This window comes from Alosa alosa, chromosome 22 (assembly GCF_017589495.1).
Source record: "Alosa alosa isolate M-15738 ecotype Scorff River chromosome 22, AALO_Geno_1.1, whole genome shotgun sequence".
Taxonomy (NCBI): domain Eukaryota; kingdom Metazoa; phylum Chordata; class Actinopteri; order Clupeiformes; family Clupeidae; genus Alosa; species Alosa alosa.
The window spans coordinates 5930641-5952084 of record NC_063210.1 but is presented as its reverse complement, the minus strand read 5'-3'; the positions used below and the strand labels follow the sequence as shown (position 1 = coordinate 5952084).

Genomic DNA, 21444 nt, shown 5'->3' with positions numbered 1-21444 from the left:
CAAAGAGCAGAGAGAGTCAGTCCTTGTGGAACTTTCAGAAATGGCCCTGGAACACTTTGGTTCTGAAATGGGAGCTGTTGCCATGGTGTATGTGAAGTTCCAGTGCTGTCGGAGAATCCGGTTCCACCCTTGACCTTGATGCATATACAAGTCAAGTTGAAATCTAAATCAGTGCTGAAATCTAAAAATGAACCAATGCGTCTATTCTGCTCGACTGGTTTTGTCTTTATAGCCACAGCGTCCCCATGTGATGCCACCACAGCAAACAGACCAAGCACACAGAGGCCTGGACAAAGGCCTCCCTCAGGTCCTCCTCCCCCGGCCGGCCACTCCCCAAAGACCCTGACAAGGCCCCCTTTCACCCGGACCCACGAGTGAGCCCAGAATCCCACGGACCAAAATTCAGTGGCTTGGGCCCACACACACACATACACACATATGCCTACACACACACACACACACACACACACACACACACACACACAATCACAACAGAGAATGTGTGCTTTTGTTTTGTGCCGCCATCTAACAGTGAACAATTAACATGCAATGTGGCACAGAGGACCTTCCTTGATGGTGATGCTAATCAGGGTCCTGGTGTAGAATGTCTCACATTCCGCTCATATACTAGTGGCCAGAGAGTAAGAGGAACAGCCTGATGATGCCCAGAATCAGTTCATTTGCCAAAGACTTCTCTCAGTTCTTTCTGCCTAGACTTTCATTACCTTTTATTTCCTGTGGAAATTTCCCTATTTTCCCACAGAAAAATCCAAACATATTTACACACAGAAACAGAATGCTTGCTACAGTGTAAGGACATTGCTATTAGTAGGTACAAGGCTATTATTAGAATATTAGTTAATATTTACTAATCTGTATGCTACACTGCATATACAAGCACACTTTTTGAATTTGCAATATAGAATGTTTTTAAACAAAATTTAAATGTATTCTTTGCAAATTAGTCGTCTGATTTTATTCAATATTTAAACTGTGTGCAAAGACGCAGAGGGGAATATTTTTGCATCAAATAACCAGTCTGAGTTTTCCGTTACATAATTGTGTGTTTTTTTTTTTTTTGCATATTGCATCACACGCACCAGAAACCCTTTCTGTGAAAATGCCTTGTGCATTTCTGATGAAACTGTGCACTGCTATTGACTTGACTTGGCTCCTCCATCTGTTTTAAGGACTAGGATCCACAGCCTGCATCTGCAAACATTTGTATGTGGAATGTGGCCCCCTTTCGTGTATGTTGATTGAATGGTGGACAAATTTAAAAAAGCTCAGTTGCTGTGCATGAAGATTAAAGGCCTCACGCTACCCTGTCAAGGACATATTTCGCAGAATAGTTATATAATAATACAGAGCACATATGTTTTTTTCTAAAAATGATAACAATAGGCCTACAAACAAAAGATAAAGACCTACAGTAGATTAAATAATACAGCCCCTAGTCTTCACAACTTCTGTAGCAACGCAAAGCCATATAAAGCTCACTTGCACTATAAAAACTTGTTTATACTAAGTTGACTATAATTATGACCACCGCTAGCGAAGCGGTCATATAGGGATTGTCAAATTTTTTATTTTATTTTTTCTTTCCCGTCATCTACTTCCTGAAATTTTGGTCAACGATACCCGGGACACCGAACCACCGGGGCACATGAAATTTGGTGGGTATGTAGCCCCACTAGACTTTTACGGAAAATTTCGTTTAGATCCCGGGGCCCTCCCCGTGCTGGGCCCCGAACCGCAAAAAAAGCAGTTTTTCCAAAATAACTACCTGAACCGTGACACTGAGGATGAAGAATCTTTTATGGTATGTTGGTCTCAAGGGCCCACATCAATCTGGCCCATAATCACTCATTTGTGATTTGCACCCACCCCCCCCGGTAAAAAATGAAAATGCAATATTATTCTGCTTTAATCGCCCCTATCTTCAGTTAAGATGTTCAGAACTGCACCAAATTTTATGTGTATGATTGACCTGGCATTCTCCGGGGGTATGCCAAGTTTCGTAGAATTTCATCCATGGGGGGGTCTAAAAAAATTAGGTTATGTGTACATTTAGTGACTGTACACTCATTGGCCTGTAGATGGCGGTGCACACATATACACATGCACACACACACAAGGCACCCACATACTATCGGTATTAGAACGGCCGATACATAATTAAAAATTCAGTAGGATTAAAAGAAAGCCAAAATAAATATTCATCATCATCATCATGGCTGCATTTCCAGTATTGGCGATAAGTAGTCGTTTGTCCACTAGATGGCGTATCGTTGCAGTGAGACGTAATTTTGTTGCAAGTTAAAAGTGGGTTGAAAAAAAAGCAATGGACGCTTCCTACAAGGACTGTAATTTACCGCAGAGAACGTCTAATAAGGATAGGATGATGTTCACATGAAATGTAATTCCCATTTCTTCTTGAAGCCGAAATAAATCTGAGGATGTTTATCGGACATGCTTGGTTTTTACTGCGGACCTAGGTAATGTTACCATTAGCGTTGGTTGAGTGATGGAGGCCAATTTGATTGATTGCATTTGTAGAAAACTATAAATGCGGTTATACCAAGCAAATTGATAGCAGCACTGTAATTGTATCTTTCGACTGTCATTTGTTGCACGTGCTACAAAAATCATTCTGTGCAATGGAAGATTTACCAGGTACTTACACCAGCCTACAGGTGTAAGTGACCTTTCATCAATCCAGTTGCAATGGATGAACTGTGATGAACTGCCCTACTTGTGATTGTTTAGAGATTGTAAAGGTTTTATAACAATGCTACATCTTCTTTGGCTATTCTACAATCTATTCACCTTTTCAGCACCAGTAGGCTACTTTCTGTGCAGCCGCACACACACACTCAGGCATGCCAAACAAGCATACACAAAAGTTTCAAGAGTGGGGGGTGGAGTAAAATATGGAGACAAATTGAAGTGTGATTTATTTTCGCGGAACGGATGTACAGGACTGAGCGGCGGTCATATTTTGTACCACCATGCGGTACATCTAGTTTAAGGACACATTGTCATGCTATAAGACGTATATTAGCGTTCATTTTGCACATCATCAAAATGCTCTCTACATCACCACGGTGATGGCTGTGGTGATGAGACAGCGTTTTGCCGTGTGCCCAGTCTCCCATGCTGCAGTCAGTGTGCCAGCAGGGTTTGCTGCCCGCGCATTGCGCCAGTTAAAGATGCGCCGTTCGCCCGCCTTGGGCATCACATTCTATTCATATTTTATAATGGGCTTTAGTCAGGAGGCCAAAAATAGAGGCAAAGTAGCGAGTCGGCGCAATAATGGGCAGAATCACTGTGTGTGTATTTGTGTGTGTGTGTGTGTGTGTGTATTTGTGTGTGTATTTGTGTGTGTGTGTGTATTTGTGTGTGTGTGTGTGTGTGTGTATTTGTGTGTGTGTGTGTGTGTATTTGTGTGTGTGTGTGTGTGTGTGTGTGTGTGTGTGTATTTGTGTGTGTGTGTGTGTGTGTGTGTGTGTGTGTGTGTATTTGTGTGTGTGTATTTGTGTGTGTGTGTGTGTGTGTGTGTGTGCTAGAAGGGTTTGGTGGGTGCCGTGGAGCATAAATGTAAAGGCCAGTGGCCTTGGGGCCTACAACTGGAGAAGAGGGGGACAGGAAATCCATACTGTGCTTTCTCCATGAGTGAATCAGTGTGTGTGTGTGTGTATGTGTGTGTGTGTGTGTGTGTGTGTGTGTGTGTGTGTACATGTATGAGTGATTGTATGTCTATGGAGTCTCATAGGTGGTTATAAATAGGCATTTGCTGCAGAGAGGTTCTTTTCTCTGTGGGTCGACTCGTCAGAGCATCTTATCAGCAGTGACATGTCTGATTGTCATTGACTAACCCCCACTACCATTCGGTGCTGAGGCAGCAGGGGGAGGAGGTGGGGGGTACTGTGCAATAATTGAATCATTTGTCATCTGAATGCCACCCATGCCAAATGGCCTCCAGACACCTAATCACCATCCGTCCAGTGGCCACGGCTGTACAAGGAATAAACATCCCCTCCTCTCACATCTCTGGCTCTGACATGCTGGGGGCTGCTGTTAACATCCACTGGTATATGCATGCATGCTAGCATGCTAACCTCTTAGAGGGTGACACCACTGGACACAAACCCTTGTGTGGCAATTTAGTTGCGTAAATGTCCCGACGTGTAGATGCCTTCTATGTGCCACAAACTAGCGACTGCAAGTTAGCCTTTTGGTGGGTAAGGGAGACACACTGTCACTAGGACCCATTTGTTTTAGCTTCTGTCCCCTAGGCCTGAGGCTCCACGTTTGAGTGCAGTGTGGGACAGTGCTTCTCCTACCACAGCTTAGCCCACACAATCACATGGGTCTGCCCTTTGAGGGGGTTTATTTGTTAAAGCAACACTAAAGCACTTTTCCTCTGTTGCACGCATGCTATTTGTTTATTTAGCACTGGCTTTGCAAATAACATGTCCACAGACACGGCAGAGTATGTTGCACGATTTAATGAAAGTATGATGTATTGCGACATCAGATGCAAGTCAAATTTGTAGTTTCTTATGTCTCATTCCATCAACTACAGATCCGCTACCCGATCTGGCAAACTTACATAGTGCGGTTTTAGCCGATAGAGGGCCGCAAAGTGAATGCAGAAGTGCCGTTCACCCTGTTACGAGTTGATGAACCACTGAAACGATTTTGGAAACATTATATTAAGGTACAAAAAACTCTTTGGTGTTGCTTTAAAGGTACACTATGCAGGTTCAGGTATTTTTGGCGAGTTTAGAGCTCCCTCTAGAGTCGTGATGTATTTGTTACTCTGCTATTGTAAATAGCCGACTTCTCAGGACTTATCCCCCCTGTACACAATGAAAATGCTTTTGTTGTGGAGGTGAAGGATTAACAACTGGCAAAAACTATCTCCAAAGAGCTAGATCTACTGACAAGGGAATGTTTCACGATTCTCGTGAGTTTTGGCGGGGTGCCGCTCTTGGAAGTTGCATGGCTGGTTTTCTCGGTTAGGACTCGCTACGCTATGTTAGGTGAACGATTCGCCTATTACAAGTTTGTTTACCATCAAATTGGCTTCATAAAGGTGAAAATCTTGCAAAGTGTGCCTTTAATATAATGATAAGCAACCCTTCATTCGTTCCCATGAACTCTGCAACTATCCAACTGCTAACTTGCTGACTCATTCTCCATAGTTACCATAATGGCTGTTTGAGAACACGCCACGGCTTCAAACGGAACACTTCAAACGGCCACTGTTCTGCCCCATCATGTCGCCAAGGCAGCGCGCCGGGAGAGTGTTCTAGAACAGCTGCGTTCTGCCGGCTGTGGATTGTCCTTGAAGCAGGCGTGCAAAGTCATTATTTCATTTGCGCTCTGGCTCTCTGTGTCAAGTGATGCTCGGGAGTAATTAACCAGAACTCGACTAATAGTGCCCTCAAAAAGTCCCCAGCATCGCCATGTGTTTAAATACCGCCCTCACTCGTCCCTGAGAAGGCAGCCATCAGACAAGCTGAGGCCCAGGTACATACACACACACACACACACACACACACACACACACACACACACACACACACACACACGACATATGCACACGCACATACACATACAGTATGCATGAATACACACATACATATATGTATACATACACACACACACACATACAAGCATACACTGACACACACACATACACACACAAACACACACGTCTTCTCTCCACTCACTCTCTCTCTTTTTCTCATTGCAGTCTAAAGCTTTCAGACACACTCCAAGGAGAGAACGAGCAGTTGAAAAAGCGGAGAGCTGTACATTTGCCAACGCACAGTTTTGGGCTGACGCACTTGGAAGATTTCACGCCCGTCTGCATCAGAACTTGCTGAAGGCTCCTCGCCCTGTCTGTCTCCACGAGTCACAGCTTCACAGTCCTCATGGAAGCCCACTGCCCTGAACACGCACATTTTCATCAGCTGACAGAATCATCGTTTGGTCTTATTTTACAACTGTTATTATCTATTAGGATTAGGATTAATGTATGAATGTATGAAAGTGCATGTGTTTATTCAAAGTCTATTATATTACATTAGATTCTCTTGTTCAAAATGTGATAAATAAATTTGAGTGGCTAATAGCCAGGTCTTATTTTCTCTGAACATTGTTGTCCCCTATACCTTTCAAGCATGAAAAATGTCTTGTCTGTATAAAATGGGTTTGGATGCTTGTCATTTCATCTGGTTCAAAGGAGGGTAAGGATCTCTGCATTGACGTGAGATCCTGGAACGCTGGCAAACACACTGACACTCACACCCACACTCCTTTGTGTGTGTGTGTGTGTGTGTCCAGCTAAGCTCCTCCTGAGAGCTTAATCTGGGGCCAGGAATGACAGTAATGACAAACAGGCTTTTACACAGCGGTATTGTTTTCCAGGAAAAACATGTCTGCCAAAGGAAAACATCACCACCACCGACACCAACACCATCCTCCTTCTGATGTCTGCGGCTGAGAGCTTTACTAAAAATGCATGATGGGATAGCCTCCACCTCCCACACCCCCACCCCCCCTCCTTATTCTCTGCCTCCTATGCAGTAGTAGCTGAATAAGCAGCACTGAGTAATGACACTGAGATGCTGATGGGAAACTCCAAAGCTCATTATGGGCTGTGGAAGGGAAAACACTTAAGCATTAACCTCAGTATTGCCCGTCATCTTTTCTGCACAGTGGGTGGAATTTGTAGTGCGTGGATGTTAGTTTTTGTCAGGAGGAAAGTGCAGCAAATGAGTGTGGAGGGGGGCTGGGTCCAGGTGATGTGGGCCTAAAACACCAATGAAGAAAGGTGCCTGCTTGAAAATGCCAGTGAAATGTGCATAAAGACTAGGCTAGAGCTATGTTGATGTTTTTAGCTGTTTTCGTTCTTTGGTTGGCCATCTGGGCTTTTTTGGGACTTTTTTAAGCGTCTGTGTCAAAGGGGCATAGGCATTTGCTTAGGAAGCCTAGTTGTTGCTCATGAAGGCTTTGTTGGTGATGTTGTTTTTGCTGCTTTAGCTGGGCATTCAGGCTACTGGCAGTGCATGTTGTACTGCGTAGGGCCTTTATGGATCCTGGATACAACATGGGCCGTGTTTGCATCTGCCACCAGGCTATTGTGCATTGCTGTTGCACCTCGAGAAATGTAAAGAGGCTTGTTGAAGTTGTTTTTGCTGTTTCAGTTCTTTGGATGCGCAGTCAGGTCACTGGCAGCACATGTTGTACCATGAAGGAGGGCCATTATGGATCCTGGGTACAGCAAGTTGGGGGTTTGGCGAATGCTGGCAGCCTATTGTTGTGTCCTGCGTCATGTTGTGTAATGCTAAATAGGCTTGGTTGTTGACCGGTCTGTGTTGGAAATCCCCTAAGCATAGCATAAGGAATTTAACACCTTTCCTGTGAACATTTGAAATGACCTCCCTAAAAAAAGGACTAGCATAAAAAATCCTTAAGTGCATGATCCATCCGGAAATGGACTTACTTGCTTTATTAGCTTTTTGAGAAGTCAGTTGAACAATACAACAATAGTTTTCCAGAGTATAGTATATAGTTTTCCAGCAGTGGGCTTGTGCTTTGCAGTCAGATAGAGGATAAGATAAACACAGTGGACCAGTGATAAGTAAACATGCCTTCATGATATATGACACTAGGACTGGTGGTTGACTAATCCGTTTCTAGGAGCTTTCCACTCTCTGAGGCACCTTAGCTGGTTGGGTAAAGAATGTCATTTACAAGCCATGGTAACGAGAGATGGTTCATCTTGTTTGTCAGTTTAGGAGGGGGGACATGCAATCGGCAGGCAACAGGTCTTAATCCTTCCTGAGCCGCCCCCCTCTCACTAAATACCGTGTCAGGATTTCAGTGGAGTCTAGACGTCGGTAAATGCTCCCCATAACAACGCCACCCTCGTTGTATTACAGCATTACAGCCTCTCGGTTAAACCATTTATTAGAAGCAAAATTGTGTGTCAAACTGACAAATAGACTGAAAGATATGGTATGCACTAAAAAAGCTGACAGCTGATTTCTGTCAATGACTGGGAAAACATTTGGTTTAATTTAACTAAATCCCAGTTTCCAAACATTACATGAACATAAAACTGGGTCCATTTGTATGGTTGTCACATAGAAAGTCCTAGACACCTATTTACTTTTCCTACTTTTTCCGACTTTCAACTTTTGTTTTTAAATTAAGCCTCTCTTATCCCCGTCTGTCTGCTGTTGTCACGTCTCTGCAGATGCCAGCGCCTTGCTGCTGATGACACCTCTTAGCTGCGAAGTCACGGTCAGCCAGGCTCCTCTGGCAGCAAATCCAGCACTCCATAATCACCAGATAACATTCCAGAACACTCCGGATTTCCTCCTATTCCAATTTCGCAGGGGCCCATGCACACACTGGGTTTCACCTCGGCTTGCCTTTACTGTCTGTCCAAAATGCTGTTCAGCTAGTTTGGGTCGGCCTTGCTGAGTAAATGATGGCTGCTTGATTAAAGAGGGGGAGAGGAGGTTTTGTGGTGTGTGGGAGGGGTTGGCTGACAGTAATGGAGGCTGATTTGTGGAGGTCAGAAGGGGGAAGAGGGGGAGCCAACGCTGCATGGCCTCCAGAGCACTGCTGCATCCCTGACGCATTACAAACACACACACACACACAGGTGAGGATGCAGGTGAAATGTCCGAGCATTTGGTCCTGTATGTGCTGAAACTGTTCTAAACAGTGTTTTCTTCAGTGGTTAGGAAGATTTTTTCAGTCGCCTGACCCACCTACCTTTGATCTCTCTCTCTCTCTCTCTCTCTCTCTCTCTCCCTCTCACACACACACACACACATTTACACACACACTGCTGATTGCTAGTTCACCGCAGTGGGATGTGCACAGATGCCTCCTGATGACTGACTCAGTGGGCTAAGTTATTTATAAAAACACTTCTGATAATTGATTTGTCCCAGCGCTTGGTAAGGAGAGCACTACAGGAGAGGAAGCAAAGCCCTACGGTGTATGAGGGCCTACACTATACACTATGCATCACCATTCTGCAATGGAACCAGCACACCCACTCCATGGAACTATAGAGTGGAAGCACATACAGCTCAGATAGGTTAATTTAGTCTATTCATCAGCCACCTGCACCCATAATGACTACAGACTATCTATAAACACACACGCACACACACACAAATATTGACACACAGAAACATACACACACACACACACACACACATATCGACACACAGAAACATACACATTGCACACACTCTACATGCTTGAGTAAGTGTGTGTCAAAATTAATGTTAAATCAATGTCCTATTGCACTGAAAGCCCAACACTTTATCCATAACGCATAGCCAGGCTTATAATAATAACCCCACTATAAGACTACATGAATTGCATTACCGCACCACAAAACTGCAATAACGCACCCCTCAGTGCCAGGCTGATGTGCTCAAATGGCAACTCTTAATGCAATGCAGGGAGTGAGCTGATAATGCAGCATCCAAATCTATAAGCTGTCAGGCTGTCCTCTTTTCAGGGCGCCGCTTCCTGGAATGTTCATTCCTCCAATCACTCTCGGCTCCCCGTGTGCCCGCCCCCCGAGGGCAAATGTGATATTTTCACGGGTCATTTGAGAGAGTCTCATCACATTACCTTACGTCGAGCAGTGGGGCCTCAGCCAATCAGCCTCTGAGATTCAGAATTGTTTTTTGTTTTTTCTAAATTGCTGGTACCATAATATAACACAACTGCAGGATGCAGAGAAATGAAAAAGAGGCTATGGCTTGTTAAGATGGAAGTCAAACCCTGGTGTGGTCCTAATCCGGCCCAGTTGCGGCCCTGGTCCAACTCTGATCTAAACAGCACTGATCTGGTCCCAGTTTGGCCCTCATTCGCACTCACTGTGATCAGGCTCTGGCCCATGCCTACTCTCGCCCCCATAAAGCCCAGATCTGGCACCGATCGGCTGCTCTCTGGACCTGGTCTTCTCTGGCGGAGACATTCTGTTCCACCCCGGTCAGAGGGGAGACGTGAAGCAGTGGGGTTGGGCCAAGAGTGAGACACACACTGTTCCTTGGACGGCCGGCGAGCTGTGAGACATGCTGTGTGTGCGAAGCCTCAATCTCTCTGCCAATGTTGTCATACCACTCTCTCTCTCTCTCTCTTTCTCTCTCTCTCTCTCTTTCTCTCTCTCTCTCACACACACACACACACACACACTCACACAGATGAGAGAGAGAGAGATGGCTTTCAGTAATGCCACCATATTAGCTAATGAATTCGACAGATTTGTTTTCTTAATACTGATTTTTTTTTGTGCATGTTTCCAAACAGTGTGTGTGAGTGCAGTATGGGGTGGGTGTTGGGATGCCACTCGGCTCACGTTAACAACTCTCTGCACTCTGGGTTTGCTATGTTGTTTTTACCATGCAATATGGTCAATGCTACCATTTATGGTACCCTGCGGCATATGTTTTCAAAATGTGTTCAACATGCTGGCAATGATGATTTTCCATCAGTCATTTCAGTCATTTTACATTTCAATCAATTATTTGTGACTACTCATAGCCCTTTTGAAATGATAATATACACAGTTGCAGAGTACAGTATAGCATGTTTTAAATATTTTAAACCATACACCCACCACTAATGACCTTCTAACCAATATAATATTACTTCTTAATACGGAATAACTCTATAATGTGGCACCACTAGATGTGTTTCTTGTTTGAAACTCTCAGCAAATGTCCTGAGAGACAAATGGCCTTCATCGCCTGTTTGAACAGAACGACTTCATAATTGGCTACCAGTCAGTCCGCGCAAGCATCTGGCTACAGTAATCACTCCACACAGAATGGAGTCCTAATGATGAATCGGCCCCTTATATGCTCCAGAATTGCCTTTTGTCATGTTTGTTTATCTCTTGCCGCAAGCGTGGGCAGCACAATTAGCAAATTGATGGTGCGCGCTAAAAAGTTCACATTCATCTCAGGGGGCTCGACTGTCTGGGCAGATGGCAAGGTTCCTGGAATGGCCTCTGCTCACACAGCTGGGTAAGCAAGAGCACACACACACACACACACACACACACACACACACACACACATACACAGACACACACACACACACGCAGACGCAGACACAAACAGACACACACACACACACATACAGTATACATGCATAAACACACATTCACACGACAGATACATTGGTTGTCAGTCATATAGAACTAATACACCCACACACACATAAACATACACATGGGCCTATACACATACAAAGGAGCACAATACACAAAGACATGCTCTTACATTCACACATACTTGTAAAGACATCTCTCTCTCTATCTCACCCACTCTCACATACACATACACACACACACACAGGCACACACACAGATGAGAGAGAGAATGTGCACACACGCACGCACGCCACGACGCACGCACGCACACACACACAAAGCCTTGCCCCATCTGGTGGTTGCCAATTACTCCTGAGGCATTAACCACCGCCCCCCTCAATCTCCACCCACTCATCTACATATGTAAATGTGCTGGCAGCTGTTGGGATGTCTACAGTCAGCTCCTCTACTGTATGACCAGCCTTAGACCCAGCCCTTAACTCCAACGGCCTTCTCATCCTTAGACCTTTTTTTCACACAGATCTCTGTTTCTCGAGGTCACCGAGTACTGTCAGTCTGAAACCGAAAAAAACAATCAGTTCTACCTAGCTTGAGTTGCTGCAGCCAACAGCTAGAGCTACCAGGCAGCTATAGTGCCACACTGTGGGGGCATGAACATAGAGGCTCATGGGAGATATATGTGAAAAATTGCCGGAATTCTCCTTTAACTCAAATGCCCTCCTCATCCTTAGACCCTGCCCTCAACCCAAATGCCCTCCTCCTCCTAGACCCTGCCCTTCACTCAAACGTCCTTCTCAACTTCCACAAGCTACAGCCACAGCGCTACAATTACAATACCAATGTCAACGCTACCTGGGGAGTATGTTTAAAGGTAAAGTCCTTGATCCTGGTGAAACATTGTTGACATTTAAACACAACAGTCAATCATAGCTAGTGTGCACGGGCAACACAAACAGAATGGAGGGAGAGAGAAGAGAGAGGAAGAATGGAGCGAATGTGACATAAAAGTCCACTGTAATTGAGGGGAGCACCTTTAAATCAAAGTCTCCTTTGCATTTGAGCTAGAAGTCTAAAATAACCATAGTCACTTGACATAGCCAAGTGTTGCCGAGTAATCTCAATCCCTAGAGAGCGTGTTTGCTTCAATACCTTGCCTGTGCAGCATGCCTTGGATTAGGGCCTTGTCTAGAGGACGACATGCAGGTGCCATCTTAATCCTCCCACCATGACCTCACTCACACATGACTATGCAATCCTCACAGTCCAAATGAACAGGCTGCACCAGTCTATGAAGGCCTTACCTGACTTGGGACGCTGCTAGATAATTTGGGCTCTATGACAGACAATAATATATTTAATAATAGTAGGGTGGGTCTCTGGGGGCCCCCTGTCAGTGCTGGGCCCTTAAAATGGTCAAATTATCATAACAGCCCCCCTCCCCCAGCGGCACCCCTGGGCCTTACATACGACACCACACTGTTGCTGATTCAGTTTGGTGGTTTGCTACGAATATGTATCTCGACTACACCTTTATGAATAGAATCCACTGACAAACAATAAGGATGAAAAGCTACAAAAAGAGATGAAACAATGCAAATGATTCTGAGTGAAGTTGTTTTTCCGACATCCTCAGACAGGGCGAGAAACAAGAGAATGGGTGAACAGACGAGACTAAACAGAAGGGCTCGCCATGACTCACGTCTGTGTTTCATCTCACAGAAACAACAGTGCGTTTCTCCCTCTTCCCTGAGCCACATGTCTGGTACTGAAAGTAGTCAAACTTGAGAAGAGAGTATCACAATGATGGAACACTATGGAGCGCTAGACAAGTCTGTGAGCTTCGCAGCCTTCACAGCCTCCACGGATAGGAACAGAAATATCTCTTCCTCTCCGCACAACTTTTTATCACTTCATCTCCGACCGTCTGGAAGCATAAAGGATTCTTGAGTTCATTATGTGCTTCGCTTCATATCAGACGTCGCCTTGTGCCTCACGGCTCTGGGGCGTGGAGGGCCTAGAAGGAAAATGGTGCACACTCCATCCACTCGTTTACCCACAATTCTCCTCTACCTTCACAGTTGAATGGGAAATAGGCTGGTCAATGTGAACAATGCGAACACACTGAGACCATGGTGAGTGGAGGGTTAGGCTCGGGGGGATAGACTGAATAGGCAGGAAATGGCGTGAATGCCCATGTTGTTGCACATTTAAGAAAAGTGACTCTTGTGACTAAAAAAGACAGCAAATTAGAGGACGAGAGTTTTTTTTTTTTTTTTTTACAAGAAACTGTTTTTGGCTGGAGCTGTCAGTGAGAGCCTTTTGTCTCTCTCTTTTTCAATTTCCTCTCTATCTTTTTTTCTCTCATTCTCACCTCACTCTTTACCATCTATATTTCTCTCCTTTGCCTTTCTCTTTCCTGGCGCCCCCAACCCCCTCTCTCTCAGCCTTGTTAGAAAAATGGCTGGGGGACTTCAGGTTATACAGAAGAATGGAGAGGCATACAAAGTAGCTATTTTGAGACACGTGGTGTGTGTGTGTGGGGGCGCATGTTTTTCCCAAACTCATTCTAATTTTGGGCTTGCGTTCATACTACACAATTCATTATATTTTAAAAGCCTCTACATGTATTTCCAAGTTCCAAGATGGCATAGTGTTCCCTTCACATTTGAACCTACTGTTAACTTGATGGTGACCTTTGGATTTAAATTGAAATCCTATAGCTGCCCTATAGGCCGCCTTGGAAGCATAACAAATGGAAAGATATACTCGTCCCATGCTCAACTTGGGAGCATATCCTATCGTAGTCTACACTGTGCAAGGCGCACAAGGCGCATGAATCAGCGAAATTGCCATATTTCTTCAAAATCATATATTGATTTGTTTCAGGAATGCAGCCAATGTTAACGGGCGTATCTTGTAACGTCTCTCAAATTGTATACATAAACTACTCGGGTTAAAAGTTATCGGATAATCTCATTGACTATGTTATTTGCTATTTATATTGACGGGGTGAAAACTGAAAGCTTTTCCCCTTTGCGTTTGGACATCACGCCGGAGGTCTGTGTCCATGGTACTGAAACAGCATTTCCTTTACACTGAAACAATGCCTGCAAGATTTTCTTACGTTAACGCATGCCTCTCCATACATTTCCATTAAAACAGGATAAAAATATATAGCTTGACAGACGAAACTGCAATTAAAAAAGGAATCACCAACAAAAGATTAGGCTACATTGCGAGTCTAATTGCGAGTTATGCTCCTTAAACAAACCAATGGTGTTGGTTTTGTCTAATGTTTTCCCGTTACCTTACTCCCTTAGGGATACCCGACTACCACCGGCAAATGATGGATACACCAGTCAATCACAACGTACACAGCCCGTGCCACTATAGCGCTGCGCGCGTTAGGTGACTCTTACCCTCTCTGTCACACAGCCGAATCGCCTCCAAACTCAAATTCTTGATCATGTCTTCACACGGACTCGTGGGGCTGCTAATGCTGTGTCCCATGCGCGGAACCTCCATTTTCCGTGCGTTTTTTTTTTCGTCAGCGTCCTTTGCCGGGTGTAATTTTGATCGCCCGTGCCGCAGGATTGATCTTCACCTTGAATACAGAGTCCACTCGCGTTTCTCTTTCGCTTGCTCTCACCCTCCCCTTTTCCCCGCTCCCTCAATGCTGGCGGAGGAGCGTCAGCGCAGCGTCACGGCCGCTCCATAAGGCGCGCATTTCTCTCTGCGACATCGAGGCAAATTGGAAAAATTGCGCCGAGACAGTGCGGAACACAGACTGATTGGGTATCGCTGAGCGTTCATGAATGAAATGAAACGTTAACGAGCCTCAAGTGTCTCTGTTCTGCCGATGAACTAACGAACGAGGCCGACGGATTAGTGAATGGGAGCTTAGAAAGTGAATTGAACGACTCCTTACATAACAGGATTAGCCTACCCGATGGTGGCCTCTGGTCAAGACGATTACTTCGAGTCTGAGTCAACGATGTTTCAATAACTGTTAAAAAGACCTTTTAAGCAAAAAATGTGAAGTTCTGTCCAACTGGTCCCACTACTCACCAACCTCTCCCGGTCCCCACCATACGTTTGATGAAACGAACAGTTTGGGCAATTTAATGGCAAGGTGATCAGGCATAGTAGGCTATCCATTATCCACATGGAAGGTAAGCTCATTACTGAACACTAAAGACTACAAAAGAATGATGCAAGTTGGCTCTGCTTATTTATTCACAAATGAATTTCTTGGTTAAAGACCTATGAGATTGTAGAAGAATTGAGTTATTATAGTTTAGGTAGAAAAACTTCAGTTTCAGTGTGATTTGCAGTCTGTTGTTTTGAAAATGCCACACATGCCATGTCATATCATAAGCCTCAACACAACAGTGATATTTGAAATAACATTAATTAAATTCAAGTTTAGTTATATAGCACATTTCATATGGCATACACAGACTCAATGCGCTTCAAACATTGTGTTGTGGTGTTTGTCACCCTTGCCATTATCGCTTGTTTTGCTATCCATTTGACTGCCTCCTTGGTGAAACATAAAGCCCATGGGGGCAAGTAATGCATTAAACACACACACACACACACACACACACACAATCACACAGCTTGGTTAAGAGTGGGCCAGCTTTGCCTCAGCTGTGTGTCTCATTCTCGTGTGGTGAGTCACAGAGAGAATGAGAGAGAAGCGGTGAATGCACCTGAATCCTAATTAACGCTGCATTGTGTCGACGGTCCACTGGCAAACCATGTGATTTTCAGCACACGTTTTAACCACTAATGGAAAAAAAAATTGAGGAACAAAAACATCCAAAAACTGAACACGATTTTATTAAATGAAATAAAAATGAATGCATTTCCATGTTCAATTATTTCTGCCCAAAGCTGAAATTCTTGGGCAAACCTCTGACTGAGTTATTGGATGGTGGGCTGACGTTACAGCAATTTGGCAGAGTGATGCAAAATATGGTTATTTACCGTTCTGAAGTGATAGGGGAATGGAAAATGGAAAAAGAATGAGAGTAGAGAGAAATAGCGAGAGAGATTTCTGGCAGAGTTCTCTGCAGCTGTCCATGATACAGGCTACAGTAAAAAGCAAAAATCCAGCTTCTAAAATAAAACCACTGCTTTGGCAACACTGCTTTGTAAGAGCCATGCAATTAAGCACCTTTGAATTGAACTGACTTATATGCATCTTAACACACTTCTACCTGTCTATTCCATGACTTTCATCATTTTGTTATATCAATGTTATTGTTATGTTATTTCACTGATTACATTTTATTGTTGGAGGTCAAGCTGGTAAACTCTCCTTTCCACTCTATCCATCTCTCTACCTCTTTCTCTCCATCCCTCTCTTATTCTCTCTCAATGAGTACTCTGTCTCTCTCTCTTTCTCTCTCTATCAGTCATCTCTCCATTTCTCCATGACCTTTCTCTCATTTGAATAACCTATCAATTCCATGAAGCTCATGCATTATATATACGAGATGTGTGTGTGTGTGTGTGTGTGTGTGTGTGTGTGTGTGTGTGTGTGTGTGTGTGTGTGTGTTTGTGCATGTGGTTTAATATGTCTGACTAACTGACCTTGTCTGAGGAATGGGGTGGGGTGGTGGTGGGGGTAGGATGGGGGTGGGTAGTCCGGCCGTCTCAGGTGGCGACAGACTTTAAATATGCTTGTCCCAGTCTGAAAGCAGACGTCCACCACAATGATTAATTTCTCTAAGCCTTTCCACCGGCTGAATGCAAGAGTCAGTGGTGGGCGTTATTGAAGTCACATCAATTCCATGCTTGTCAAATGAAGAGCAGTGGCTGATTCACAAGTCAGGGTGTCCTTTTGTTTGTGTATCGGCAGAGGAGGCAGCGAGTGTGAGTTATGACAGTCAGAGCTTTTTGGTGAAGACGTGACACACCTGAGGCTCAGGTACACGCGCAAGGTGTGACTGTTAGAACAGTAAGGTGGTGATCGATGATCGAGGATTTAAACAGTGAGGTGAAGATAATGATGATTAGCTGACAGAATCAAGCTGTACATAGAGGTTAATGTTTGTTTTTGGTCTAAAACATGAAAAATGACAGACATTCATAAAAGACTAACCTGTGAATGTGAGGTCTGCAGATATGACTGTTTGGACTGTAAGGTGTAGATATGATACAAATATTTACTGTGTTGCTATAGAATCATAACCATAATGTATACACACAATATGTGACATACAGGTGTATAGCATATAACGTATAATTCAGTTATCCTATATTATTCATTTCAATGCCATTTGATTTCCTTATTTGATTATTGATTATTTGGTTATTGATTTCCTTATATTTGATTTCCACCAATATATTCAACACTGGTTCAAGAGAAACTAAACAGCCTCAGCCACATGCCCCCACAGCAGTCCACTATTTATGCACATCAATACGTGTGTGTGTGTGTATGGGAAGAATGTGAATTGAATGGTTCACACTGTGGATGCATGGATTTAGAAATGCAAGGTACAGTATGTCAGTGTCTCAGAGAACATTACAGTGCACGTATGTAAATAGAATCCATCCCACTGCTAGAACACTAAGGTACGGGCTATGGATGTGAGATACAGTATGACACTGCTAGAACACTATATGGACTATGGACGTGAGATATGACACTGCTAGAACACTAAGGTACGGACTATGGACGTGAGATATGACACTGCTAACTATGGATGTGAGATATGACACTGCTAGAACACTAAGGTATGGAATGGACATGAGATATGACATGAATGGCAGTGTGCTCCCTGCTGGTCTGGCTGCACGTGAGCGGTTGTAGAGCTGCAGGGAATCATGGGAGATTAACCAGAGCAGAGCTGCCCCCCTCTCCTCTCCTCTCCTCTCCTCTCCACCCCCATCCTCAGGGGCCAGCTGAGGCGGAATGAAATGCCGTTAAAGTCATCACTCCGCCCCTCCCCCACGCGCAGGACCACTGCAGCCACAGATCTGCTCAGCTGATTCATGACTGCAGGAGAGGATACTCGTGAGGGGTGCTCACAATCGACACTGGCTCTCTCTCTTTCTCTCTCTCTCTGATACACACACTCGCTCTCCTTCTCTCCCATTCTCTTTGGAGGCAAATGAAGAAGGGGAGGGTTAATAAGTACAGCCCCTTACATTACTGTACAGAGCCACCCACCCATACCAGCCCTACATCTCTCCTCTCCTCTATTGCCTTTACCTCTACATTGCCCCTGTCTTACATGTAGCCTGTTGTGCACCTGCACACACCAATCCATTTCTCCTCCCCTCTTTGGCTCACTTTCATCTGTCATATATTATTCATCACCCAAATAGTAATCTCCTCATGTAGCACGGTCCATTCCACTTCTCTCTCCACGTTGCATTGTTCTTAACATGCACTTGATATGATTTATTTTGAACAGTATTCTCAATCACAAGCCCTTACATATTAGATGATGAAATTCACCTGCTCATTGTTGAAAAATGAATAGAATTTTGAAGTCACTGTGTATTTGTCAACATTTACAGGGAATACTATTGACATCATCACACATATTATGGGATATATTCACTCTCACTTTACAGTTTTAAAGGAGAATTCCGGTGTGATATTAACCTAAAGTGTATTGAAACATGATACCGAGTGTGAACGTATGTCTCATAGCCCATCTCGGCTTGTCCCCTGCACTCCAAAAATCTGGCTAGTTAGCGATGCTACCAACAGCTTTTTTCAATGGTGGTGCTTCGCATCGGGCTAGCCATGCAAATAAATCACTGTTTTACACCATTTACCAGGCTCAGTGTATCTCCACACTTCATTGGTAGACTTCCGAGGGCCCTGACATTTAAAACGAGACATTGAGAACTTTGAAAAAGCACTGGTAGTTTACTTACAAGACGATCGGCTAGCATCGGCTAACTAGCGCTAGATTTTGGAGTGCAGGGGACAAGCCGAGATGGGCTATGAGACATACGTTCACACTCGGTATCATGTTTCAATACACTTTAGGTTAATATCACACCGGAATTCTCCTTTAACTCAAATGTTTGAAATGTCGTGTACTCATCTATCTGGCTTGCATGAAGTGGTTAGTACAAGACTGAGCATACATTTGAGCCTCAGAAAGAAAAATAGTGACACACACACACACACACAGAGTCACTGAAGCATGGAGTTCCTGATCATCCCCATCCTCCCTTCTCTCCTCTCCACTTCTTCCATCTCCTCTCCTTTCACCTCCACACCTCCCTCTCTCTCTGCCACCTCCCTCCCTCCTCTCCTGTCTGACACCATCCTCCCTCATCTCCTCCCCTCTCCCCTCCTCACTCTTCCATCCCTTCTTCTCTCCTCTCTGTCACCTCCCTCCCTCCCTCCATCCTCCCATTCCCTTCTCCTCCTCTACATGCCTCCTCCCTCCCTCTGATGTCATATCTCCTGTCCGTTCAGCCACTACGACACTCACTTCTGCCACAGATCAATGTCCACCCTCCTCTCTCTTTCTCCTCAAAATGGGACTTTTTGTCACAGTGGACAGACTTCAAACGACAATGTGCAAGAGGGTGCTTAAAACCTGCCACTGGTCTGATTTAATGTGAAAGTCACACATTAATTTAGAATTAGTTCTATCCCGTTTCTTTCTCTCTCTCTCTCTCTCTCTCCCCTCTCTCTCTCTACATTGAACACTTCCACAGATAACACAGAATACAGAATTATAGGATTTCACAGGATTTTCACAGAATTTCTCAGGCGTTTCTCCTCTCTGGCTGATATGTGCTCCATGTTACCCTGGTGCAACACACTTGATTTTAAACAACTTCCCTAAAATCATATGAATGACACAAACTAAAGTTATAAAAAATATATTGGTCAGTGACTTAATAATAATATAAATTCCATAGCAATCCATAAAAGCATTTCCAAATCAGTCCATGTGTCATGTCAAACACACCAGTGGAAGCAATGAGAACATCTCCCGCTCCATGTTAGCATGCCAGGGACTGCGGAGTGGATGACTAGTTTCCAGTGTCTGTCAAACCAGGGCATCTCTCACCGTGAAATTCAGTTTTGCAGTTGAACATTTATGTCTCATAAATCAGGTAAAACAAATCACTGCCATTCATATTTATTCTGCTCTTAAGGTAACTGCTAATACACTGCACATATTTATATTTAATTTATACTCTAAACCACCTTCTGTAAATCAACTGTATACTATACTGTCTACACTGAACGTTATTGTCCTGTCTATGCACCACCTGTCTATACTTTATATATCACATTGCACTTTTCTGCTTTTTTTGCACTTCTGGTTAGACGCAAACTGCATTTCGTTGTCTTTGTACTTGTACTCTGCACAATGACAATAAAGTTGAATCTAATATGTTGTTGTATGTGCTTGCCAGAGTGTGACCCTGGTATGGACTGAGAGGGTGAAGTGGTCCTCTTTTCATTACAGCATAATGCCCTTGATTGAATCAGGTGTGTTCAGTTAATCTAGCAAAGGCAGGACTAATGCAGTTACCAAGTAGTGGTGGTGCTGTTCCATAAACAGCTCTGTTGTTGTAGCCTTGTAGCATGTGTGTGTTAGTGGTGATTAGGGACAGGTGTACTCTGTGTAAAGGGCACTGTGGGTAAGATGCTGCTATGTGTGTGTTATGGTGATGTTGGTGTCTAGCACACTGCTGATGCTAGGGTAGTTTCCATTTAGTGAGTGTTGATGTGAAGGGGACACGGCTGTTCTACAGCTCATAGGAAAAGGGTCCTCTTTTGTGTCATGAAATCAGTCCCAAAGGAGAATGACATAGATATGGACAGACTTGTCCCTGTACTAGTCAAAATTCGTCCTAGCACCTTGTCCCTAATGGACTATGACCACAAGTCTGTCACAAGAGATGAAGGATAAGATGCTGGGGAAATGGTGTTTGTTGGAAACATGGCCTGTTTACAGTGTATAAATCAGTGAGAGTTTAAAGACTAGGTTATGGTTCCTAGGCCTAGACTTTTTTAACTGACTAAAGTATTTAGATTAAAGGTATTGTTCATGATTTACATTTTTGAAAAAAAGAAACAGACTTGCACTTTGATGACTTGCACTTTGTTGCCAGATTGGTTTGTGTTGCCAGATTGCCAGGTTACCAGGCTGGTTTGTGTACATTTTGAGGTGTTTTTTAATGCTTTTGTTGACACTTTGGAGGGCCTGCAGAAACAGAGAAACACTGTTTACGTTGTTTGGAGACTATTCACGCTGCCAAAAGTTACTTAT

At 44.0% G+C, this 21444-nt stretch overlaps 1 protein-coding gene across 1 annotated transcript in view; it reads right to left on the bottom strand.

Annotated features, from left to right (window-relative positions):
• Window positions 1-15084, bottom strand: part of phyhiplb (phytanoyl-CoA 2-hydroxylase interacting protein-like b) — a 32333-nt gene extending 17249 nt beyond the window's left edge. Inside the window, exon 1 of the mRNA XM_048232946.1 lies at window positions 14590-15084. Coding sequence (XP_048088903.1) covers window positions 14590-14695 — 106 coding nt within the window. The 5' untranslated portion in view covers window positions 14696-15084. The remainder of the gene's footprint in view (window positions 1-14589) is intronic.
• Between the last annotated feature and the right edge of the window lie 6360 nt (window positions 15085-21444).